The 20,598-nt window shown below is 39.2% G+C and overlaps 2 protein-coding genes across 2 annotated transcripts; both read right to left on the reverse strand.

The window, feature by feature from the left end:
• Positions 1-5,434: 5,434 nt before the first annotated feature.
• Positions 5,435-14,912, reverse strand: LOC115780576 (phosphatidylinositol 5-phosphate 4-kinase type-2 gamma-like). Its single transcript, XM_030729841.1, has 10 exons — positions 14,749-14,912; positions 14,563-14,660; positions 13,723-13,819; positions 13,062-13,211; positions 9,602-9,748; positions 9,275-9,313; positions 6,223-6,336; positions 5,891-6,146; positions 5,652-5,755; positions 5,435-5,571 (listed from the first exon to the last, which is right to left on the reverse strand). Exons 1-10 carry the CDS (start codon positions 14,896-14,898, stop codon positions 5,491-5,493), a joined length of 1,236 nt encoding a protein of 411 aa, XP_030585701.1. The 5' UTR covers positions 14,899-14,912; the 3' UTR covers positions 5,435-5,490.
• Positions 14,913-16,610: 1,698 nt separating this feature from the next.
• On the reverse strand, positions 16,611-19,270 carry LOC115780572 (insulin-like growth factor-binding protein 5). Its single transcript, XM_030729838.1, has 4 exons — positions 18,858-19,270; positions 18,350-18,378; positions 17,955-18,074; positions 16,611-17,847 (listed from the first exon to the last, which is right to left on the reverse strand). The coding sequence occupies exons 1-4, from the start codon at positions 19,171-19,173 to the stop codon at positions 17,743-17,745; spliced, it is 570 nt and encodes a 189-aa protein (XP_030585698.1). The 5' UTR covers positions 19,174-19,270; the 3' UTR covers positions 16,611-17,742.
• Positions 19,271-20,598: the final 1,328 nt, after the last annotated feature.

Consider the following 20,598-nt stretch of genomic DNA (forward strand, 5'->3'; position numbering starts at 1 on the left):
ATGGGTAAGTTGATACGAAAGCCTGCACAGTGGCAGGAAAGGGAAGGCTGTTTTAGAGAAACAGAAAAAGTGTATAGAAATGCATTGATAAAATACTAGAATTCTAAAAAGTGCTTAATTTTCCAGAGTGTTAATGTATGATTTGTACAGTTGGTTTTATGTATAAAACTCAAAGGATTACTCTGTTCAGAGATTTACTGTACAGCGTCTTGGCCCAGTTTTCCCTTGATAACCGAGCGATTAAGTCTTTGACATCCAAAAGAGGAGGTTTTTATGTTACGTTTGTATCGGTGTGTCTGACATAAATACTGTATAGGATGTATGCATTATGATTCCAGCAGTAGCTCATTATCAAGGCGAGTGTAAAACTAGATGTGTAAATGAACAAGTGAAATGCCTTGATTTTGGTTGAATGTAGAAAAAAAAACTGATAAGTTAACTGTTTCAAATACTAACATGTTTTCCAGATAATGCAGTTTTTGGTGGACCGTCAGGGTGTTTTATTTTTTATTCAACTAATATTATTCCAGCTGTGACTAATAGACGTGAAGAGTACGGTTTGGCAGATGCAGAATACTCGATGTAGATTCTCATCTACAAAACCTGGATTTTGAATGATTTCATATTTGTAAACAAGCAACAGAGGAATGTTCCCTGATTTATTTTTTTTAAAGGCATAAAAACATCCCTCCTGCAGTACTGTATGTATTCTTGTGTTGATCTCAAGGCTCCGCTGAGTATACATGTCTGTGATTTAAGCATCTTCCTCCATTTGTATTTTTTTACTCATGCAATCATTCACAGAGTATTCATTATTAATACACTAAGGCTACTGCCCAAGCTGTGGTGTTTTGCTTAGAGTTGTGTGTGTCTGTTCAGATTTGGGTTATTTATTGACTTATTTTGCCCCCTTAATAAACAGTATAATTTACACCTTGGAGGTTAAGAGAATAATTGCATCATGAACACTACTACTCTAAATTCTGGGTTGTTTGAAGAAAAAAAGAAAATGCATTTGTTTAAACATGTTAGAACTGCTGTAAATGATGGTAAATAATCACATCATTTATAATTTGTAACTTGCATAGACTTCTACATAGAGATCCATTTTCAGCAACCATCAGTCCAGTGTTCCAGCAATACATTTGGGTTGTTGAGAAAATAGATTTTTTTTAAAAAAGACACTGAGCATAAGCAGATATGGCTTTTTTTTTCTTTCTTTTTTTGGCAAATCTGCATAGTAGAGCAGCATCCAGGAGTCCCCTGCTTTACTGCCAACACTGAGACTGATGTTTTGTAGGTACCATATAATGAAGCTGCCAGTTGAGGACCTCTGAGGCATCTGTTTTTCAGACTAGACTCTGATGTACTTCTTCTCTTGCTCAGTTGTGCCTCGGGACCTCCCACTTCTCTTTCTGTTCTGGTTAGAGCCAGTTATGCTGCTCTGTGAAGGGAAACGCGCACACTGTTGAAATCTTTAGGTTTTTCTTGGCAGTTTCCCACATGGAATAGCCTTCACTTCTTAGAACAAGAACACTAACAAGGTTCAGAAGAAAGTTTTTTTCTTCAAATGGGTTATTTTAAAACTATCACTTAACCCACAAGGCTGATGCTCCAGACAGTGAGCCAACCATGACTTCTTTAGTAATCAGAAGAGCTTTTAGCTGTGCCAGCCTAATCTGAAAAAGGGTTTTGTGATGATCAATCAGACTTGTAATAGGTGACGCAATGTATCAGCAAAGGACTGATAGTTGCTAAAAATGAACCTTTAGCTATTTCAATAAAAAAATAAATAAATAAAAAAAAAATCAGTGATTGTAATGATTAATGATGCCACATGCCATTACCTGTCATTTAAAACATTTCTGAACAATAAAAATTTATTTTGTTTGAATACAAATGGTACACAATATAGACAAAAGTACTGGGCCACCCTACACATTACACCAGCAGGAGCTGCTCAGCCATAGAAACCCATATTGTGAAGCTCCCAGTGCAGTTTTTTTTGTTGTTGCTGATGTTAATGGAGCTCTGCAGTTATCGAGTCAGCAGAGCATTGGCAGCTTTTACACGCTGTGTACCTCAGCACTCAGCGACTCCTGTCATGATGATGCTGTGGCAGGCAAGGTTGGGCCCAATATGCAGGACTCTTAGACAGGACTAAATGTAAAAAGTGGTTTATTGAAGGATAAACAGCAAAACCTGAATACAAAATAAACTGGGCTTGGACAGGTGCCAGCACTAAACATAAACTAAAAGGCAGGGCAGCTACAGGCAGGGAAACACTGATGACAACACAAAAAGAAACAGACACACACTGAGGACCTAAATACACACACTAGGTAATCAGGAAAAAGGCAACAGGTGAGGGGCACAGCTGAACGTAATTACACAAATGAGACAAGGGGACACAAAACTAAACACAAAGCACATGGGACAAGGGACTGTCACAGTAAAACAGGAAACAACTAGACAGAGACAGAAACACAAACTTGACACACCACACAGGAAATATACAACACAACAAAAACACATAAGACCAGGGACAGGACAGAGGGACAGGACAGACACTAGAACACAGACGCAGGGGAGACAGGAACAAATCAAAATGTAAATAACAATAACTAATAACAGGACAGGAAACTATGAAGGAAAATCAAAACCAAAACAAACTGGGAACATAACAGAAACTCAGTGAAAACAGAACCTAAAAGAACTAAACGCAAAACGCTAGGCACACAGCCCAGGACCACGACAGCCCTTCAATGTGACCCATGCTTCCACAAATGTTTGTAAAAGCAGGCTTGATGGCTAGGCACTTGTATTTATACACCTACGACAATGAGACTGAAAACACCTGACTTCAGAGAGTGTGGCTCAATACTTTTGTCCATATAGTGCATTTTCTTCCTGTTTCACAAGCCGAGAGCCTTGTTTTCTGGACAGCTGGAGTCCTCAAGCAGTCGGCAAAATCTTTTAACACTCAACTACCGTTTGAACAGAAGATCCTATGGCTCAAACCAGTCCTTGTTAAAGTCCTCTACTGAATATGACCTACTTCTTTGTAGGGCATGGGCTTATTTATATATATCCATCTCTAATTCAGTTTCTTGGATTCATGGCATTCTGAATCCTACTGTAATTTTTCTCTGAAAGCATATGGAAACAAGAGTAACACAGTACACAATGTGAGATTTCTTTAAAAATATTGCAAATATGAATTTGTTGTCTCCAAAGAAAATGTAGCTTTCTGTTACGTAGCATGCTATCTCCAGACTTCTTAAGATCACCTGGCTTGGAGCACTCAAAGATTTAAAAGTAGATATGCGCAATCTTCAACACAGATACATTTAATACATGTTCACATAACTGTGAAGATATGCCATGTGGAGCTGGAACTACACAGGACTTTAAAAACTACTCCTGTGAGTGCACAGAGGACTTATAGCATATTTTGCAAATGTTGAGAGAAAATAAGTTACAATAATTAGAATATTTCTGTTTGTCTTTGGAAAAAAGACTAAAATAATTTTAAAAATTAAAGCAGAACTGCAGTGATGATGGGAATTTCCTTCCTTTGGCTCTATTCGTGTAGTTTTAATTAATAATCTTGTATTCACTCTCACTCTGTCTAATGTCGTTTTCTCTTATTTCTCATCTTTCTCATCTTTCTGTCCCTCCTGTTTGTCCACACAGCTGTTAGTCCAAAGTGAAACAAGCCTGAAGGATTTTCAGGAATGTGTGCCAGGAGGACTGGGACAGGGGGGACGACTAAATAAAGACAAAAATTAATGCTTTACCACTGAGAATACAATTTAAGGGAACTCTGGAGCTTGAAAAAAAAAAAAAAAAGATGACTGGACTTCTTTCAGATGAGAGGTGAAACATCTTCAAGGAACTTAAAGAAGTCCAGTTGCCTTTTTTTCACTGTGACCTGGATGACTGAGGACCTACACAGACAATTTAAGGGAACACATGTACAGTTAGAATCCCTTCAGTTTGCTTTAACCTGCAGTGATTTCTGAGATTGAGACCCATCCAAACACTGTGATTCCTACTTCACTCAACAGAAAGTGGGTAAAGAAAAAGTTAACACTAGAAGCTATTAGGCCATAAAAACACTTTGATAGACTCAAAGTTTAAGTTATTTAGTGATCATGCCTCTCAGACGATACAACCTTGAATATAAACTGGTTACTACAGTGCATTCCTTAAACATTTTTTTTCCCAAGCTGTGACAAGTGAAACTGCCAATAAAGGAATTCTGGACATATTAAAGATAACCACTCTTTTTATGTCTTGTTAATGTAAATATTGAATCAGCCAATCACATTGCAGGAACTCAGTGCATTTAGGCATGTAGACATGGTCTACACCCGCTGAAGTTCAAACGGAGCATTAGAACAGGAAAGAAAGGTGATTTAAATTATTTTGAACGTGACATGGTTGTTGGTGCCAAACGGGTGGGTCTGAGTATTTCTGCTGATCTGTCTGGATATTCCATCTCAAGGGTTTACAGAAAATAATCCAAAACAGAATAAATATCCAGTGAGCTGCAGTTCTTTGGGTGAAAATGCATTATTGATACCAGAGGTCAGAATGGCCAGACAGCTTCAAGCTGATAGGGAGGCAACAGTAACTCAAATAACCCCTTGCTACAACCAGGGTATGCAGAAGAGCCTCTCTCACAATACATCCAACCTTGAAGTAGATGGGCTACAGCATTATGAAGTGAGCATCATTTAAACAACACAGCCTACCTGAGTATTGCTGTTGATCATGTCTATCTCTTTATGACCACAGTATACCCACCTTTTGATGGCTGCTTCCAGCAAGATAACACACCATGACACAAAGCTCAAATCATCTCAAACTGGTTTTGTTAGCATGACAGTGAGTTCACTGCACTCAAATGGCCTCTACGGTCACCAGATCTCAGTCCAGTAGAGCACCTTTGGGATGTGGTAGAGAATGGGAGACAAATCTGCAGCAACTGTGTGATGCTGTCATGTCAACATGGACCAAAAACCTCTGAGGAAGGTTTCCAGCACCTTGTTGATTCTGTGCCATGAAGAATGGAGTTCTGAAGACAAAAAGGGCATCCAAGCCAATACTAGCAGGGTGTACCTAATCATCTTTGGCCACTAGAAAGAATACATTTACATGAGTGATGTTTACTTGCATAACCTTGAATGATTTCTATCAGGAATCCTTTTTTTTTTGGCTGTCACTCAGACTCAAAGTAGTGTTGCCAAATCCTTAAGTAAAGAGAAAAGAAACCCATTAACAGTGAGTTCTCAGGAAGTCCTTTATACAAATTCTTCACTTGGACTAAATGCATGCTGTGTCTTGCAGTGCAGAATCATATGAATGGTAAATATTAAAAAGAAGGAAAAACACAAGGATGCCATTAAATTTTTAGTGCTTTTTTTTGATGTTGCTTTGATAATTGCAAGCTTGAATTCCCCATGTATTAAATGAATCCCTGAACTAAGCAAAGATCTTGGTGATGAACTCTTTGAAGCGTTTAGCGTATTGCTCTGGATGAATTGTTGAGATCTCAGCTCCTGCCTACAAAACACACAGACACACAGTCGATTAGAAATAAGTAGAAGCAGCCCTTTACACTTTGCAGAGCACTGATCTCTCACCCCGTGTTTGACAGTCTTGGCAGCGTGAGCAGCTTTCTTCTTGGTATCGTACTGCGTCAGCACGTCAATCAGACCCATAAAATACACCTCCCTCTGGGGCGCACCTACAAGGGAGTGATTCACACTATTCGGTGAGCGATATTGATCTGCACATATGATCTTATCTAGTGCAGCACAGTGCGAGAGGAAGTTTTGGTGGGTAAAAGCACAGGGCTCCTATCTCAGCTGTCAGGACTCACCCGCAGCGCTCTGAATGGCATACATGTCCACATAAGGGTCGAACTCCCCGGGACCCATGGATTTGAAGGAGTTCATGTAGCCGGTAATGCCTTCAGGTGAGGTGGAGTGGGGAGCAGGAGCCAGGCCGTTTTCATCCTCCTCTTCCTCCTCATTGGACAACTCTATCTCCTCCTCCCCCTCCGCCATCTCAGCTCGTTCGACATCATGAATCCCCAGCAGCAGGCTGTAGTCCATGATCCTCATATGTACTAGAAACTACAGCAAGAGAAATACTTACACACCAGAGCCAATAAACACAAAAATCCCCCACAAAAAAGCAGCACTTTCTTACCTCAATGTCTCTGTTGAGCTTGTCCATTATTTTCTCCTTCTCTTCATCAGTTACATAAACTTTTTGCATGTTATTCATAAAGTCAACATCCTTATAAGTGGGTAATTCCTTGACCTGAAAAGACAGAATGAATATTACCTACAATATTCATTCAACATATTTTTTTTCATTAAAACATTTTTAGCTTTCTATTTTCATTTGATAAAAATCGAATATTTTCAGAATTTTGTTTTCCAAATCAATACAGATGGAAATATCAAAGGTTCCCGCAGCTCTGCAGTTAGTCAAACTCCCTCCATTAAACCAGATATTTTTTCCGTCTTTTTTTATCTAGGTCAGCGTCGCTCGAGGCCAAACAGAGGGCTTCAGATGTTTAAAGCAGCCTGTTGCTAAGTGATTTTTCTTGAGAAGATTCATGAAAGTCTAATCTTAAAAATCACATTTGTCACAATGCACAAACAATAACAGTTACACATAGGAATATCGTTTCACACTCTACCCTCAGGCACACATTTCAAATAGAAAATAATTTTTTTTAGTTTGCAGTCTGAGATGCAGCCTGTTAAACTGGGGAGAACAGCTTGAATACTAAATAGGTCCACGTCTTCAGACAGACTGTGGGGGCAGTAGCACACATGCAGCCAGTTCAGCTACATTAAGCTTTACTTTTTCAGTTAATCTTTAATCAGTTTACTTGCAGATCGTTATCGATATTTTTATCAATCCAAAAGCCAGTCCCAGAATAGACAGTTCATTATTATACCTGTCAAAAATATTGTGATTTTTTGTTTTTTTTTTTTACAGACAGGTTTGCCTTTTAGAGGAATATCGTTACTATTACACCCAATATGGAACAATTCTTTGTTCATTGCAGGTGAAAGTTTGAGCTGAAAGATTTCAAATCATGTCATATGCAGAAGCAAAATCTATTATGAGTTATGAAGTGTTCATCATTACTTTCTGTTGACAGAAGCAGTCCAATTTCAGTAAAGTACAGTACTGTGCAAAAGTCTCGGGCCACCTCTGGTCCTTTATATTTTGCTGGGAAAATGGGAAATGCGTGCAGAGACTTATTGAAATGCGCAAGCATATATGGAAATCCAGTAGATCAGGCAAAAGCATAGTGTGCAATTCTAATGAGCTTGAAAGTCAATATTTGGTGTGACCATCTTTATTGTTCAGCACAGCCTGAACTCTCTGAGACAGCTTTCTTGTCATTTCTTTAAGCAGTCTTCAGGAATAGTTCTGCAGGTTTCTTGAAGGACATTCAAAGCTCTTCTTTGAATGTTGCTATTTGAGTAATGTTGAGGTCCAGGCTCTGGGGAGGCCAATCCATGACTGATAGTGATCTATCGTATGTTTTTCTATCCAGGTATGTTTTTACTGCACTGGCAGTGTGTTTGGGATCATTATCATGCTGAAAAATGAAGCTGCTGACAATCAGAAGATTTCCAGACGGCATTACATGGCAGATCAAAATTATCATAATGCCATCAATTTTGACAAGATCCCCAAAACTGCTGGCCATATTTTACAGACACTCACTGTTTATAGCTCTCTCCTGATCTCTGCACATACTGATGACTTGAACCAAAAATGTCAAATTTGGATTCATCACTCCATAAGACCTGTTGCCACTGATTTTTTAGTACACAGTACACCATGTTGAGATATGCCAAGTTTTCTGCTAATAATTCTTTGGGAAAAACCTTGTTGGTGCAAAAATACTATTTTATGCCTGTCAAACTGAGTTATCTTTGGCATTTTTTTTATAGATTCAGCTAAAGAAATGGGAACAAATGATGTGTTTTTGTGACAGTCTGCTAGTAACAAAGTGCCTAAAAATACAATTTAAAATGGGTTCTTTGCTAAGTTGTCTCTTGCTGTGTAACACAGTGTTAGTTGTACCTTGAGTTAGGTACCTTTTTATGCTTGAATGAGTCATAGGTCAGATAGGTTAAGTGTTCAACAAACAAACAAAATATTCTTCTGAAAATGGTGAGGTACAAGGACTGGACTGAACATGAGTGAAAAAGCAGCCGATGTCCAAAGAAAAACTTTGACAGACCTTCAGAAAGCCTGGACAACTACTGCCCAAGAACACACAAAAAATTATAAGAAGGTTTGGCTCCTTGGAAGCAAAATATTAAGAAACAAGAAGCACAAGAAAGGCAGATGTGAAATGTCAAAGTGAGGTCAGAGGTCAAATGTGACATGATAATGTGATATTTAGAATCCCCATATACCAGCATCATAAAATGTTTCCAATACAAGCAAAGGCTGTAGATCTGGTTTTCATGAAGTTTAAGCTAATTCTATATTTATTGAACCTCTGCAATATCATGAACACCCCCAACACTATTTTTTTTTTTTTGCCTCACTGTGAATTTTCTGCCATTTTTATTAAAGTGTCTCATCTCTGTAATTTGAAAATATGATTTAAGAAAATCATTTCGTTCTACTTTCATCAGGAGAAATCAGAAAGAAATTGTGAAAATGAATCCTGTGGAAACACTTGCATAATGGCTTTGTCTACTCTCAAGCAGCTTTTTTTAAAATACGCAAAGGCCTCTTCAAGCTTGACGCATGAAGTTGAAAAGCTCAAGCATTTATCAGTCAGGGTCAGCTGCTGCTTTTGACTTTTCTTTTTTTATGTATGTCTCTCACGAGTCTCCCGACTAGATGAGATTGCAGAACTCAATCACTTCAAAAACTCTGGACCAGAAAGGCATTTTAATGGTTTGAGAAATAATGACCTTTTAGGGTTTTTCTTTTTTTTTCTTTTTGTACAACATGCTGTGAATCATAACTGAGCCCAACCTCTTTTTGACCATTTTCTTACCATAGTTTTTATAAGTGTATGCCAGGTCATTATAATTAAAATTAACAGCACAAATGTACTCCGCTACTCTTTGATTGAGTCTGTAACATCTGTAATAGATCACTGCCTCTTAAAACTCTCCACAGCAACACGTGCTTTCTTTTTCAGTGACAACAAATGTGACTGCAAACCTTCAGTAAAATGACTGACTTTACCTGAATCTGATCTCACCTTCTCTTTAAAACTGGCTTCACGCGACACCAGGGAGCCCTGACCAAAGGAAAGAAAAAGTGACCGGTGTTACTGTTGATCCATATTTGCTCATTACTTTAAAAGCTACAGTAGTAATCATGTCTTCACACATGATACATGTGTGCCCATAAATCCAACAGTCTGTTAATAATATGGTTTGGGGCTAAGCATTACTTAGATTCATGGGTATTAATCCCTCTGTTTTTTTGGAATTATCGTGTCTTTCAAATTAGAGACTTTAAATGTTTTAGTAAGTCCTTTTTTTTTCCATATAAATTCTTAATAAGTGTCAGGATGGAGGGTTACCTTGAGGTCATACTTCCTATGCACATGCAGTCTGTGGCTGAACATGTTCCTCATTACTAACAGGTAGGTGTCCTCACTCTCCACAGTGACTCTGTACATGGCCAGGAACTGAGGGAGCAGCGTACTGCTGTGGCAGGTGACGATATGCTGGAAGAGACCATCAGTAAAATGATTTTCAGTCATGAAGGGTAAACATCTACACATGAATATACTAAGTTTTGGTTAATGCGCTTCCTGAGGATCCTCCTATGGCAGATGACCAGCACTGCAGAAGTTATTTAGGCTTGGAATAATTTACAGGACAAACTCTGTCTGAACTCATGTTGTAATTTTTTTTTTTTTTTATGTGAGTTTACACTGTAATTATGGCACTGTTTCTCTTGCATAAGAAGTAAAGGTATGATAACATAAAAGACTTCCTAGTTAGATAAGGTTTTGCTTGTATCAGATACAGCACAGCAAGAAATGTAAAAAAAAAACTGTAAACAAAATAATCTTTGAAAATGTGGCACTTTCAGACAATTTTAAACAAAACTCTGACTCGGTAAAGGGACAGCCTCTTTTGTAATGCAGAAAACTGACTTTAATCTCAACATATCTCGTTAATCCATTAATCTCGCTTCGTAGTACACCCCTCTGAGAATAGCACAGCAAAAACTCATGCTTGAAATTACTAGAATGACAATGAAATCAAAACAGGAAACCAAAACTCAGCCTAACAATAATCAGCAACTTCAAAACACTAGAATAACAGTAAAGCCCAAGCAGAAACCCAAAATGTAATATAGTGATTAAGAATTCAAACCCCAAATCAACATAAAATCATCGGACCATGAATATTTACTTCTAATGAATGCAGGAAACCAACTGTGTATGAACCAACGGAGTTCATACACAGATTGTCTGAGCAGTCAAACACGTTTCTACACTGGCAGAGCACCCGCTACCACATTAGCACTGTGAGCAAGCTAGATACAGAGCCTATTAACCAGCACTATCCAGCAGCACTATCCGAGTACTAATCAATAAAGTGTACTCACACAGAATACACAATCATTGTGGTCTGAGTCACTGCAATGTGTAGTTGCTTTTTTGGGATGGTGTAGGTCAGGTTACCTATGACACTATACAGTTAGCACAATACTTTAAGTCACAGGGTGAGACAAGACACCTTTAAGGTCTACTTACTATGTCCTATTTACTCTGCTTTTAACCGAGTTCATAGTCTTCATCAGCATAAGGAATTTGCTTACTCTGAGCAAACTTTAGCCCCTGATGTAGACCATGAGATGCAGGTCAAAGCACCTTAAATGACAAGACTTTTTTTTCACTCTTTGGTAGAGTTTGGCTTCTAATATTTCAAGTGCCATCACAGCCAGCCGTTGGAATGTCACCACAGGAAAAGCACCGGTGTACGTAATTTAGTTGCTTCAGCTTCCTGCACCTGTGCCTCTTTTCCACGAACAGTTCTGAGGCCTGAACTATGAAGCAGGATTTTGGCTTGTCCAGGTAACTTCAGGGTTAACCCTGGGTTTTCACTTCTTTACGGGCTATATTGCCATGGTAACTTATGCTGCGACCCTAACTTAAGAGGTATGAGATCACCGTCTACTGACCAACCGATTGTCCAGAAAATAGCATCACCATTCCTGGAAGATCCATTGGACTTCTGTGCAGGAGGGTCTAAAGTTTTTAGATAGTGTCTTATGTCTTTATCTTTCCCTGATGAGCATCAGTGATAAATATAAAGATTCAACTTTATTCCTTGATTTTTTTTTTTTCTCCTGTTGGCAGCAAACAATTTTACAACAATTTTATTGTTCTATTAACATTAAGCTATGATTCTAAAACAGGACGCCTACACTGTACTTGCTGACCTCATAGCAAATTTGGATGTAGACAGAACCCACATTTGAATTTTTATGATTATACTTTATGCTCAGCGTGTTAAACACCGCCGAGTCTGCAGCTGAAAGAATAAAAACTAAAGCTGCCCTAAAAGAATTATTTAATGAAATTACTTGATTATCTGTCAGGTTATAAGATATTGATAAGTCTGTTAACTCGCAGACTCGGCATGTTGCCAGCTTTCTTTCCAGGCTTCAAATAAACTAAACTTTATTAACATAGTTGCTCTTTTCAATGAGCACACATTTTTAATACTCTATCACTCCACACTGCTTTTCCTCTCACACACACTCACACCGCTCCTTTGTCTGTAGCAGCTGTGTTGCTTTCAGTCATATTACAATGTTTAACCTCTTCATATTTTCCCCATAGTATAGTTCCATCTTCCTGTGTAAAATTAGCCACTCTACTGCCATGCACTCATCCATAACTGTGATTGGCCAGATGCTGCTAATGCCTCCCCCCGAGGGAAACCCTGGGTTAACTTAGCCAGTTGATAACCAGCTTTGTGCGACCGCTCATCCTAATTGCCAATGTTTGGGTAAATGATTCCAGGTAACAGACAGATACCCTGGCTGAAGCTCACTTTGTAATCCAATCTCTGATGGTGGTGCATGTTTGGTGCCTTTTTGACAGGTCTGAGGACCAAACGTTATTCCTCAGAAGTGATATCTGTGGGAAGAATATCGTGGTGGACAGAATCTGTGGGCTATATCCATGAGATATCAGTGAATTTCTTGTAGTAAAGCCTCCCATAGCCACTGATGTCACTGGTGCCAACTTTGGGCATGGTATTTTTGTTTTGTTTTTTGGCACCAGCACTAGTCTTTTTTCAGTGGAAATGCATTAAACTAGTGCGAGATTAGGCACTGACACTGATGGGCTCATGTCACAGTGTCATGGCTTACTGGGAGCCCTTTTAAATGTCACTGGTAAAATCTGTGCTTTTCCAAAAAAAAACTGCTCTGAGAAAGCCTTTTAAGGGACAACAGTACAGTATCAGCAAAATTATGTTACTTGTTAAAATGTCAAGTCAGTTATCATTGTCGGTTTAGTGTTTTATTTCTCTGTGTCTGTATGAACAGAAAAGGCAATGGCAGCCTAATTTCCTGATGCAAGGTGTGTAAAAACTGGAGCCGTTAAATTCTAACGCTCGTGTCGCAGCCTTGGTGCTCTAAAACCTTTACCATGGCAACCAAGGTTAATGTGAAAAGGGCAAAAGACTTAAAGACACAAATGTATGAACAGAATTCACCGATTGAAACCATACACAAAATAGAAACAGTATGTTCTTACTTCAATTCAATTTATATAACTCCAAATCAAAGGAACAAGTCACCTGAAGGAAAAAAAAAACACAACACTCAGATGACCTCCTATGAGCAAGCACTTGGTGACAGTGGGAAGAAAAAAATCCCTTTCAGCAGTGAGCCCGGCTCACGGAGGGGGCAGCCATCTGCCATCTTCTGAAGGCTCTGCCACCCATTCTAACTTTGAACCTAACCTCTGACCTCAAAAGGACATTTAAACTTGTCCTTTCCACTAGTCCCACCTGGTGATACGCAGACAGCATGTTGTGCATTTCTGCAACTTCCTCACTGGAGATTTTTTTTACGACCAAAGTGCGGTCGTACGATGTCAGCAGCAGCCCCACACACGTCCCCTCCTCGTCTTTGAGCGGAGGACTGCGCACCAAAGAAACCTGTTGGTGAGTGAGAGAACAGCATCGTGAGATCAAAAGGAGGCGCCCGCTGTCCAGTGAAACCGTTAACATTTTAAAATGCAAATATCTTAAAGATATTGGAAATGTAAGGCTGTGCAACAGTGGGACATAAAAAGCTTGGTTTTAACATGCTTCTTGCATTACTCTTACAGGTCTGCTGTAGGTACGTGTGACTTTTATCAGCAACATTGTGTTTCCCATAATTGTGTGCTAAGCAAATGTGTACTTCCCAGACTGGAGAATGGCTGCGTGCCACCTGGCACATGCAAATATGACACAAAGAAATGCAAATGTTGAACGGAGCAGATCAATACACACATAAAAGTTTCTGGTTTCTATCAAAGGAAAACAGAGAGCTTTGGATGTTCTGCGCTTTTGAGATTTTTTTTTTTTTTTTTTCTCATGGCCTCCACTTTTTTGTGAAATCGTAGATTTCCTCTACATGCGTATTTTACCGCACAATGAAACAGGGACTTGACGTGAATCCTACCTGGAAATCTTGGTCCTCGATGCCAAAGCGCTCTCGCAGGTTTCTAAACACTTGAGGACAGTACTCTTTAAATTTAAACTGTCCTGGAAGATTCTCTCTGTGGAATGATAATAATAATGAATTGATTTACTGTGCAGCAAGAGATATACTCTGATAACTGAATTAGTTGACTGAGTTCTTTTAGGGATCCTGCTGTTTTAAGTTTCCACACCTAGCAAGATGCAAAAAACAACTTCAGTGAAGTCACACCAAAGCAACGGCACTTCAACCTTGGTAAAAATATTCAAACCCCTGTTCATAAGTCTTTACTCAACCTGGATTCCTGAGTGGATTAAAGGATTATTGAAAGCCCTTCAGTTTTCTAGATTTGCTCCTTATAGCAGCTGAACCTAACAGCACACACTGTATATAGGTTTCATAAATGATTATTATTCTGCAGCACACTCTTACTGACACTCTTCTAGCAGGAGACCTACCACAATTTTAGATAAATTCATCAATCTAGCCTTTTTTGTCTTTTTTTTTTTGAATGTGTTTCACAGGCAATAAAAACAAACAAGAAAACAAACAAAAAGCCCGAGTTAATGCTGCACTTCAAACTTTAGTACATAACATCATTCTTTATGCTTCAAGACAATATTGCACACTCATTTCTGTAGCTATAGTTTTGTTGGAGAAAAGCACTGTTGCTCTCCACAGGGGTCTGGATATTCTGATAAGCAGAGATTCGTAAATATATCATGAGAGGCACAAAAATCTGTGCAGTTTACAGGAAGCAGAATGAGGTTCCTACAATCATGCAGACAGAGCTGAGCAGAGTTTATGAGCAGAGCACAGTACTTGTTGAAGAGGTGGTTGTTGACTTTGATCTTGGTGTTGGCTTTGAAGTCGTCCGGGAGCAGCAGGACAGGTGCGGGCACCTGGCTCAGGTCGTTAATCTGCGCATGATCAGTGGATAAATAGTTAATGATGAACATTTTCATGCTCAGGCAGATAGAAGTGCGCATTAAACGGCCTTATAGCTACCGAATGATTGACTCCCCACATCAGCACGCTCAGCACGGGGTCACTGGCTCGGAAAACCTCCACTTTCTGCTGAACGAAGTGTTTCTTCTTCGTCTTCCTTTTGGGCGCCAGAGTGTTCAGAAGGTTGGAGGTGGCACTGGGAGAAGACATGGTACTTTCAGGTATCCGTGTCTCCGTCTGCGAGCAGGCGTTTTGTTGTCTCTGTATGTAAAGTAGGCTAAAGTCCGCCCTGCAGCAGCCTATTAGCGCTTTGATCCAACACCCTGCGAGTCCAGCGCCTACGAGCAGGTGCGGAGCCCCCGCGACACGGGCCGAGCTGTTTGTATTCACCTTATTATAAGCTGTGTCGTTAATAATCATTTTCTCACAAGCTTACACACAATGCAACACAACTGCAGTAATTACATCTCAATAACAGCAATTACTGGTGGTTTGTAAATCGTATCTTAGGCTCTGTTTAAGTTTTTTGTTTCACAAACTTTTTTTGTCTATGTATTTTTTTTTCCGTTTACTTAATTTTTTACAATGTTTTTTTTTTCAGTACATTCAGCAGTCACATTCTGCTTAAGACACTTATCTATCTTTCTCGGTGTGGTATGACCAAGCTAATCAGAACATTTGATCATAAATAAATACAGTTGACAACTGATGTAGAAAACATTGGGTCATATTGAGCCATGTGCCTTAATACACACTCACTGGCTACTTTGTTAAGTACACCTGTTCATAAAAAATACCTAATCAGCCGATGGCAGCACATTTAAGCATGTAGATATGATGATTAAGTGACTTTGGACGTGGCATGGTTGTTGGTGCCAGACAGGCTAGTCTGAGAAATTCAGAAACTGCTGATCTGCTGGGATTTTCACACAGCCATCTCTAGGGTTTACAGAGACTGGTCCAAAAAAGAGAAACTATCCTGTGAGCGGCAGGATATTTAATTGTATTATTGATGTTAGCAGTCAAAGGAGAATGGGCAGACTGCTTTGAGCTGATGGTGAAAGCAACATTAATTTAAATAACCACTTGTTACGACCAAAGCATGCAGAAGAGCATCTCTGAATGCACAGCACATCAAACCTTGAAGCAGATGGGCTACGGCAGCAGAAGACCACACCAGGTGCTGCTCCTGTTAGCTAAGAACAGGAAACTGAGGCTACAGTTTACACAGACTCACCGAAACTGAATAGAAGATTGAAAAACGCTGTCTGGTCTGATGAGCCTCAATATCTCTTGTGACATTCAGGTGATAGGGTCAGAATTTGGTGCGAACAACATGGAAGCATGCCTCTATCCTGCCTTGTAGTTACGGTTCAGGCTGGTGGTGGTGATGTAATGTCTGTGGGGGATATTGGCACACTTTGGTCCCTTTAGGACCAGCTGAGCATCGTTGAAACACCACAGCCTACCTGAGTATTGTTGCTGACCCTGTCCATTCCTTTATAACCACAGTGTACCCATCTTCTGATGGCTGCAGGATAATGCATCATGTCACAAAGCTCAGATCATCTCAAACTGGTTTCTTGAACATGACAATGAGTTCACTGAACTCAAATGGCCTCCACCTTCTTGAATCGTGAAGAATTTAGGCAGTTCTGAACTCAGGAGGGTCCAACTGTGTATCAGCAACGTATACCTAATAAAGTGGCCAGTATGTGTTGATGGTATTACGTGAAATGCTGCACTTCATAAAAGTTTATAATATTCTTGCCACTGCGGTCACAGGATGCACTGGCCTATAAAGCTGAGACTTTTTGTTTAGGGTCCAGATGGATTTATTAAATACTAAAACATTTTTTTTAATTTTAGTTTTTTAATATAACAAACAATAAAATCTTACAGACATCTTTGTAATACTGTATATCGCTGTATATCAGTCTTGAACATTAATAATGCCCTCAAGTCCTTAAAAATCATAAAAATATCAAATACCTCTATTGGCTGCTTTTCAGGTTAATCACTAATGGCACTATCAGTATAAATAGAATATCATATCCAAAGTAACATAAATAGGATTACATGTAGAGATTGTTTACAGCAATGGCAGTTATACAGTTACAGTGGTTTCAAAATACAAGAGTATGAAAAATATATAAATACACTGAAAACACACAAAAACAAATTAAAGAAAAGACAGGCCATATTTTCTAAACTTACTGCTCCCTAAAAATGGTTGATGGATTGAGAGAATTATGAAGTTAAAGGACCTCAAAGTAATTGTGGGTTCAATTAGGTCTAAAAATGGCCAAAAGGGACTTTCTTCTGAGCTGATCAGAGTATTATTTTTCTAAGAAAAAGGCACTAAAGGCTTGGATACACCAGTGTGCACCACACATTCCCATGAACAAACCATTTCAGGATGAAAAATCTTTTGTTTTTACTCCACTTTGAGACTATAATCGAACCCACAGTGGCTGATTTTTCACACACTCACCTAACCAAATTTATTGCTTCTTTAATCAGCACTGGAGGCTTTAGCTGTGCTAGAATAATTGGAAAAGAGTTTTTCTAGTGATCACTCGGTCTTTTAACATTCTAAAATTGCATTAATAACACAGTGTGCCATGGTTGCACAGAGTGATGGATGCTAGAAATTTGCCTCTCTGCGCTTATATACATATTCTATTTAAAAAATATATTAATAATATCGCATTAATCAATAGCTGTCCTTTACATTATTTAGAATCGATTTAATGTTACAATGAAAATCAATGTGCTTTTCCTTAAAAACCAAACAACGTTTCTAAATGGCCGCATCTTTTGAGTGTTAATGTGAAAGGCCATCAAACCAATGCAGTTTTAATGTGTTCAGTAGAGGGCGCAAGGATACTAAAGTTTCATCTGATTGTGAAACAGCTTCTTAATAGTGAAGTACTTCTTTATACTGGCGCACAGTCACATAAGAAGCACTGTGTTCGGTCCCTTTAGTCTCTGTTTGGTGTTCCTTCTTCATAATCTCACATGGGGAGTGAAGCCTCAGCCTCCTCGATGCACTTAACAGCTCAGACCGCCCTTGTGTTTAGTGTTTGTAGACAGCGGCATCCCGTTCTTGTCCACACACCAACACTTTCCCCGTCGCCCACCTCGAGATGACCAACACTGCACAAACACAACAAATGTAAAGAGACTGAAATACAAATACATCTGGTCTTTACAGAGTCAATATATCAGTAATTTCCTATAAATCACCTAAACTGGAAACTCACCTGCTTCTTTCTGAAGAAGCCACGCTTGTCACAGTTGGGCATGTAGATATCATGGTGCGACGTAAATAAATGGGCATTAAGACCTTCAATAATTGTCGTCAACAGTTGACGACACGGAGCCTGTGAGAAGGGAGAGAGGTAAACTGACACATGTAGTGCCTACCTGATTTACTATCAGTGATGTGCTGATTTTTGTTTTTAAAAAAGGGTAGAAAACAGTATAAACAGACAGGATTTAAGAATAAGAATAACTTTATTGATCCCAGAGTTACATTTGCTATCATGTAAGCTGTTATGGTGAATTCTCACAATGTAAGGTTTTACAGCAGCAAAAGCTTCATCTAAACAAGACTCGAGCTAAATCTTTCAGTGAAGTACGTGAAGAGTGTTTTTACCTCATCTGGATCCTCACTGAGAGTGGTTGCTAGCGGGGACAAATTTAAAACAAAACAAACAGAAAAAGATCACTTTTTAAAATCTTAATCCATCAGCATTTCCATCATTTTAATGTTAGGATTCAAAAATATTCTTACGAGCTCAAACTGTTTCACTTTCACTTCAGTAGTTGCACTAAAAACACTTGCTGATGAAGAGCGAAACACATCTTTGCATAAATATAAGGGGTTTTAAACAGGAAATTGAAGATTTCACACATTTTGAGATCTTTCACCGTGTAAAACACGTCTGTTTCTCTGCTCAGACTCCCATTTCCATCACAATATGATAATCATATCAAAAGCAGTGAGTGGATGCTAAGTTTTTAATTAAGCGTGATATTTAAGGTTGTATGTCAGTGAACAATAGCAAAAGAAATAAGCAAACAATTCCTCCTGAATCCAGTGTCTTTGCTTCATTCATTAACTCACAGCATCTTACAGGGGCAAAGAGTTAACTGAAACTTACCAGCAACATGGACCTGTTTAGTCGGGCTGGTGCTACTGGCATTACTGCAGACTCCTCTGCCTTCCAGCAGGGCACGCAGGGGCCTCGGCTCGTCGTCCAGAGGTGCACAACGCAGACCGTGGGCACAGCTCAGAGTGTAGACACCACACGGCTCTCCAAGAGCCAGAGCTGTGGCATTTACCTCCACGACTGCAGTCGGCTGCCTCTGTGACTGCTTTCCTTTGCAGGTGGAACATCCTCTGGATGGTGTGGTCAGTGGGCTTGAACAAGCTGTCTGCAGGAGGAGCAATACCAGGATGTTTAAACACAGGAACATCTTACACTTAAAGTTGTCTGCTAATAAATGGTTCCAGTCCAGCCTCTGAGCACTAATAAGTGGTTCCAAGTTTTCCTCTTCTAACTCTGTTCCCACTTTTGCATAATTTGCTCCAGCCGAGAGCAGCAAGTGATAATAAAGCTGACAGACAGCAGCTTTTAAAGAGGGAAGGTATGGGAGGGATACGTGATGGAGAATGTTTGCTTTCCATTTCATTTCCACACAGCTGAGCACACCCCGTTTGACTTGTCTCTGACACATACACGTGCTCACACACGCTCATGCCATTTGTTGCCTGTCATGCCGCTGGATAGCTATGTTTTCTACATTGACATAAATCACAAGTGATGCTGCGTTTGCTACACCATTACTCTGCCTTTTCCCCACTTAGAGGATCATTTATCATCGTCATATATTAAAGGAGGTGCTGCTTTAATATGACCACTCAGTCTTGGGAAGGCTAAAAGATGAAAAAAGACACTATATTATCTGCAGTATAAATTTAGTTTTACTCCAGCACATTTATCTGGCAGCTATTTTGTAGGTTTTATTTTTAAAATCTCTAGTAGTATTATAATATTAAAATAATTTGAGTAGAAAAAAATTAGTAAACAGAGTTTTAAACAAGGAATGAACATAGTTTTTGGCAAAATAATAGTAAGTAAGTAAATCTTGGGTACCCCAGCCTTTCCAGTCTTATTTTTGACAAGACTTTTCTTAAACATCATCCACTAAACCAACCAACACTGTGTTCCCAGAGTGTGTTTACACTGAAGCTTGAGAGGAAATGATTGACACTGGGAGGTTGAAGGAGTGCCACTCAAGATGACTAACACATCAATAGCCACAAGCAAAAAGTCCCACCCTGTAAATTCCACATTTGTGAATCACAAACACATTAAATTAAAGGACAGGATCAAAGTAGTGATACCTTTAATATCTCGTGGTTGCTAGGACTTGCAGGGTACGGATTTTGTGGATTTTTTTGTATGTTTGTTTTCCGGAAGCAAACATATTGTAAGTTAATTTTTTAATGTCAGTTTCTTCATATCAGTTTATATGACTGCAAACTAACTGGTAAACTGGGGGTCAGCTTCATAATAAGCTGTGAAGTGCAATGAGTATTTTGCTTGACATTTCAAAATCAAGAAATTAACCCAAAACAGAGATAAATAAATTGCTTTCAGCTACTCCTTTATTTCCAAAAGGGTTGCCACAGCGGATGGATGTTTGATTTGGCAGGAATCTTATACCAGATGCCCTTCCTGACACAACCCTACTATTTATTCTGGCTTGGGATTTTTTGGGAATTTATGCAGGCGCTAGGGGCTTGGATTGGGGATCTTTCACATGTAAGGTGAATGTTTTAACCAAGATATAGATCAATATACAGTACCAGTCAAAGGTTTGGTACTGTATGTCAAT

The sequence above is a fragment of the Archocentrus centrarchus genome, chromosome 5, assembly GCF_007364275.1.
Source record: "Archocentrus centrarchus isolate MPI-CPG fArcCen1 chromosome 5, fArcCen1, whole genome shotgun sequence".
NCBI classification, from domain to species: domain Eukaryota; kingdom Metazoa; phylum Chordata; class Actinopteri; order Cichliformes; family Cichlidae; genus Archocentrus; species Archocentrus centrarchus.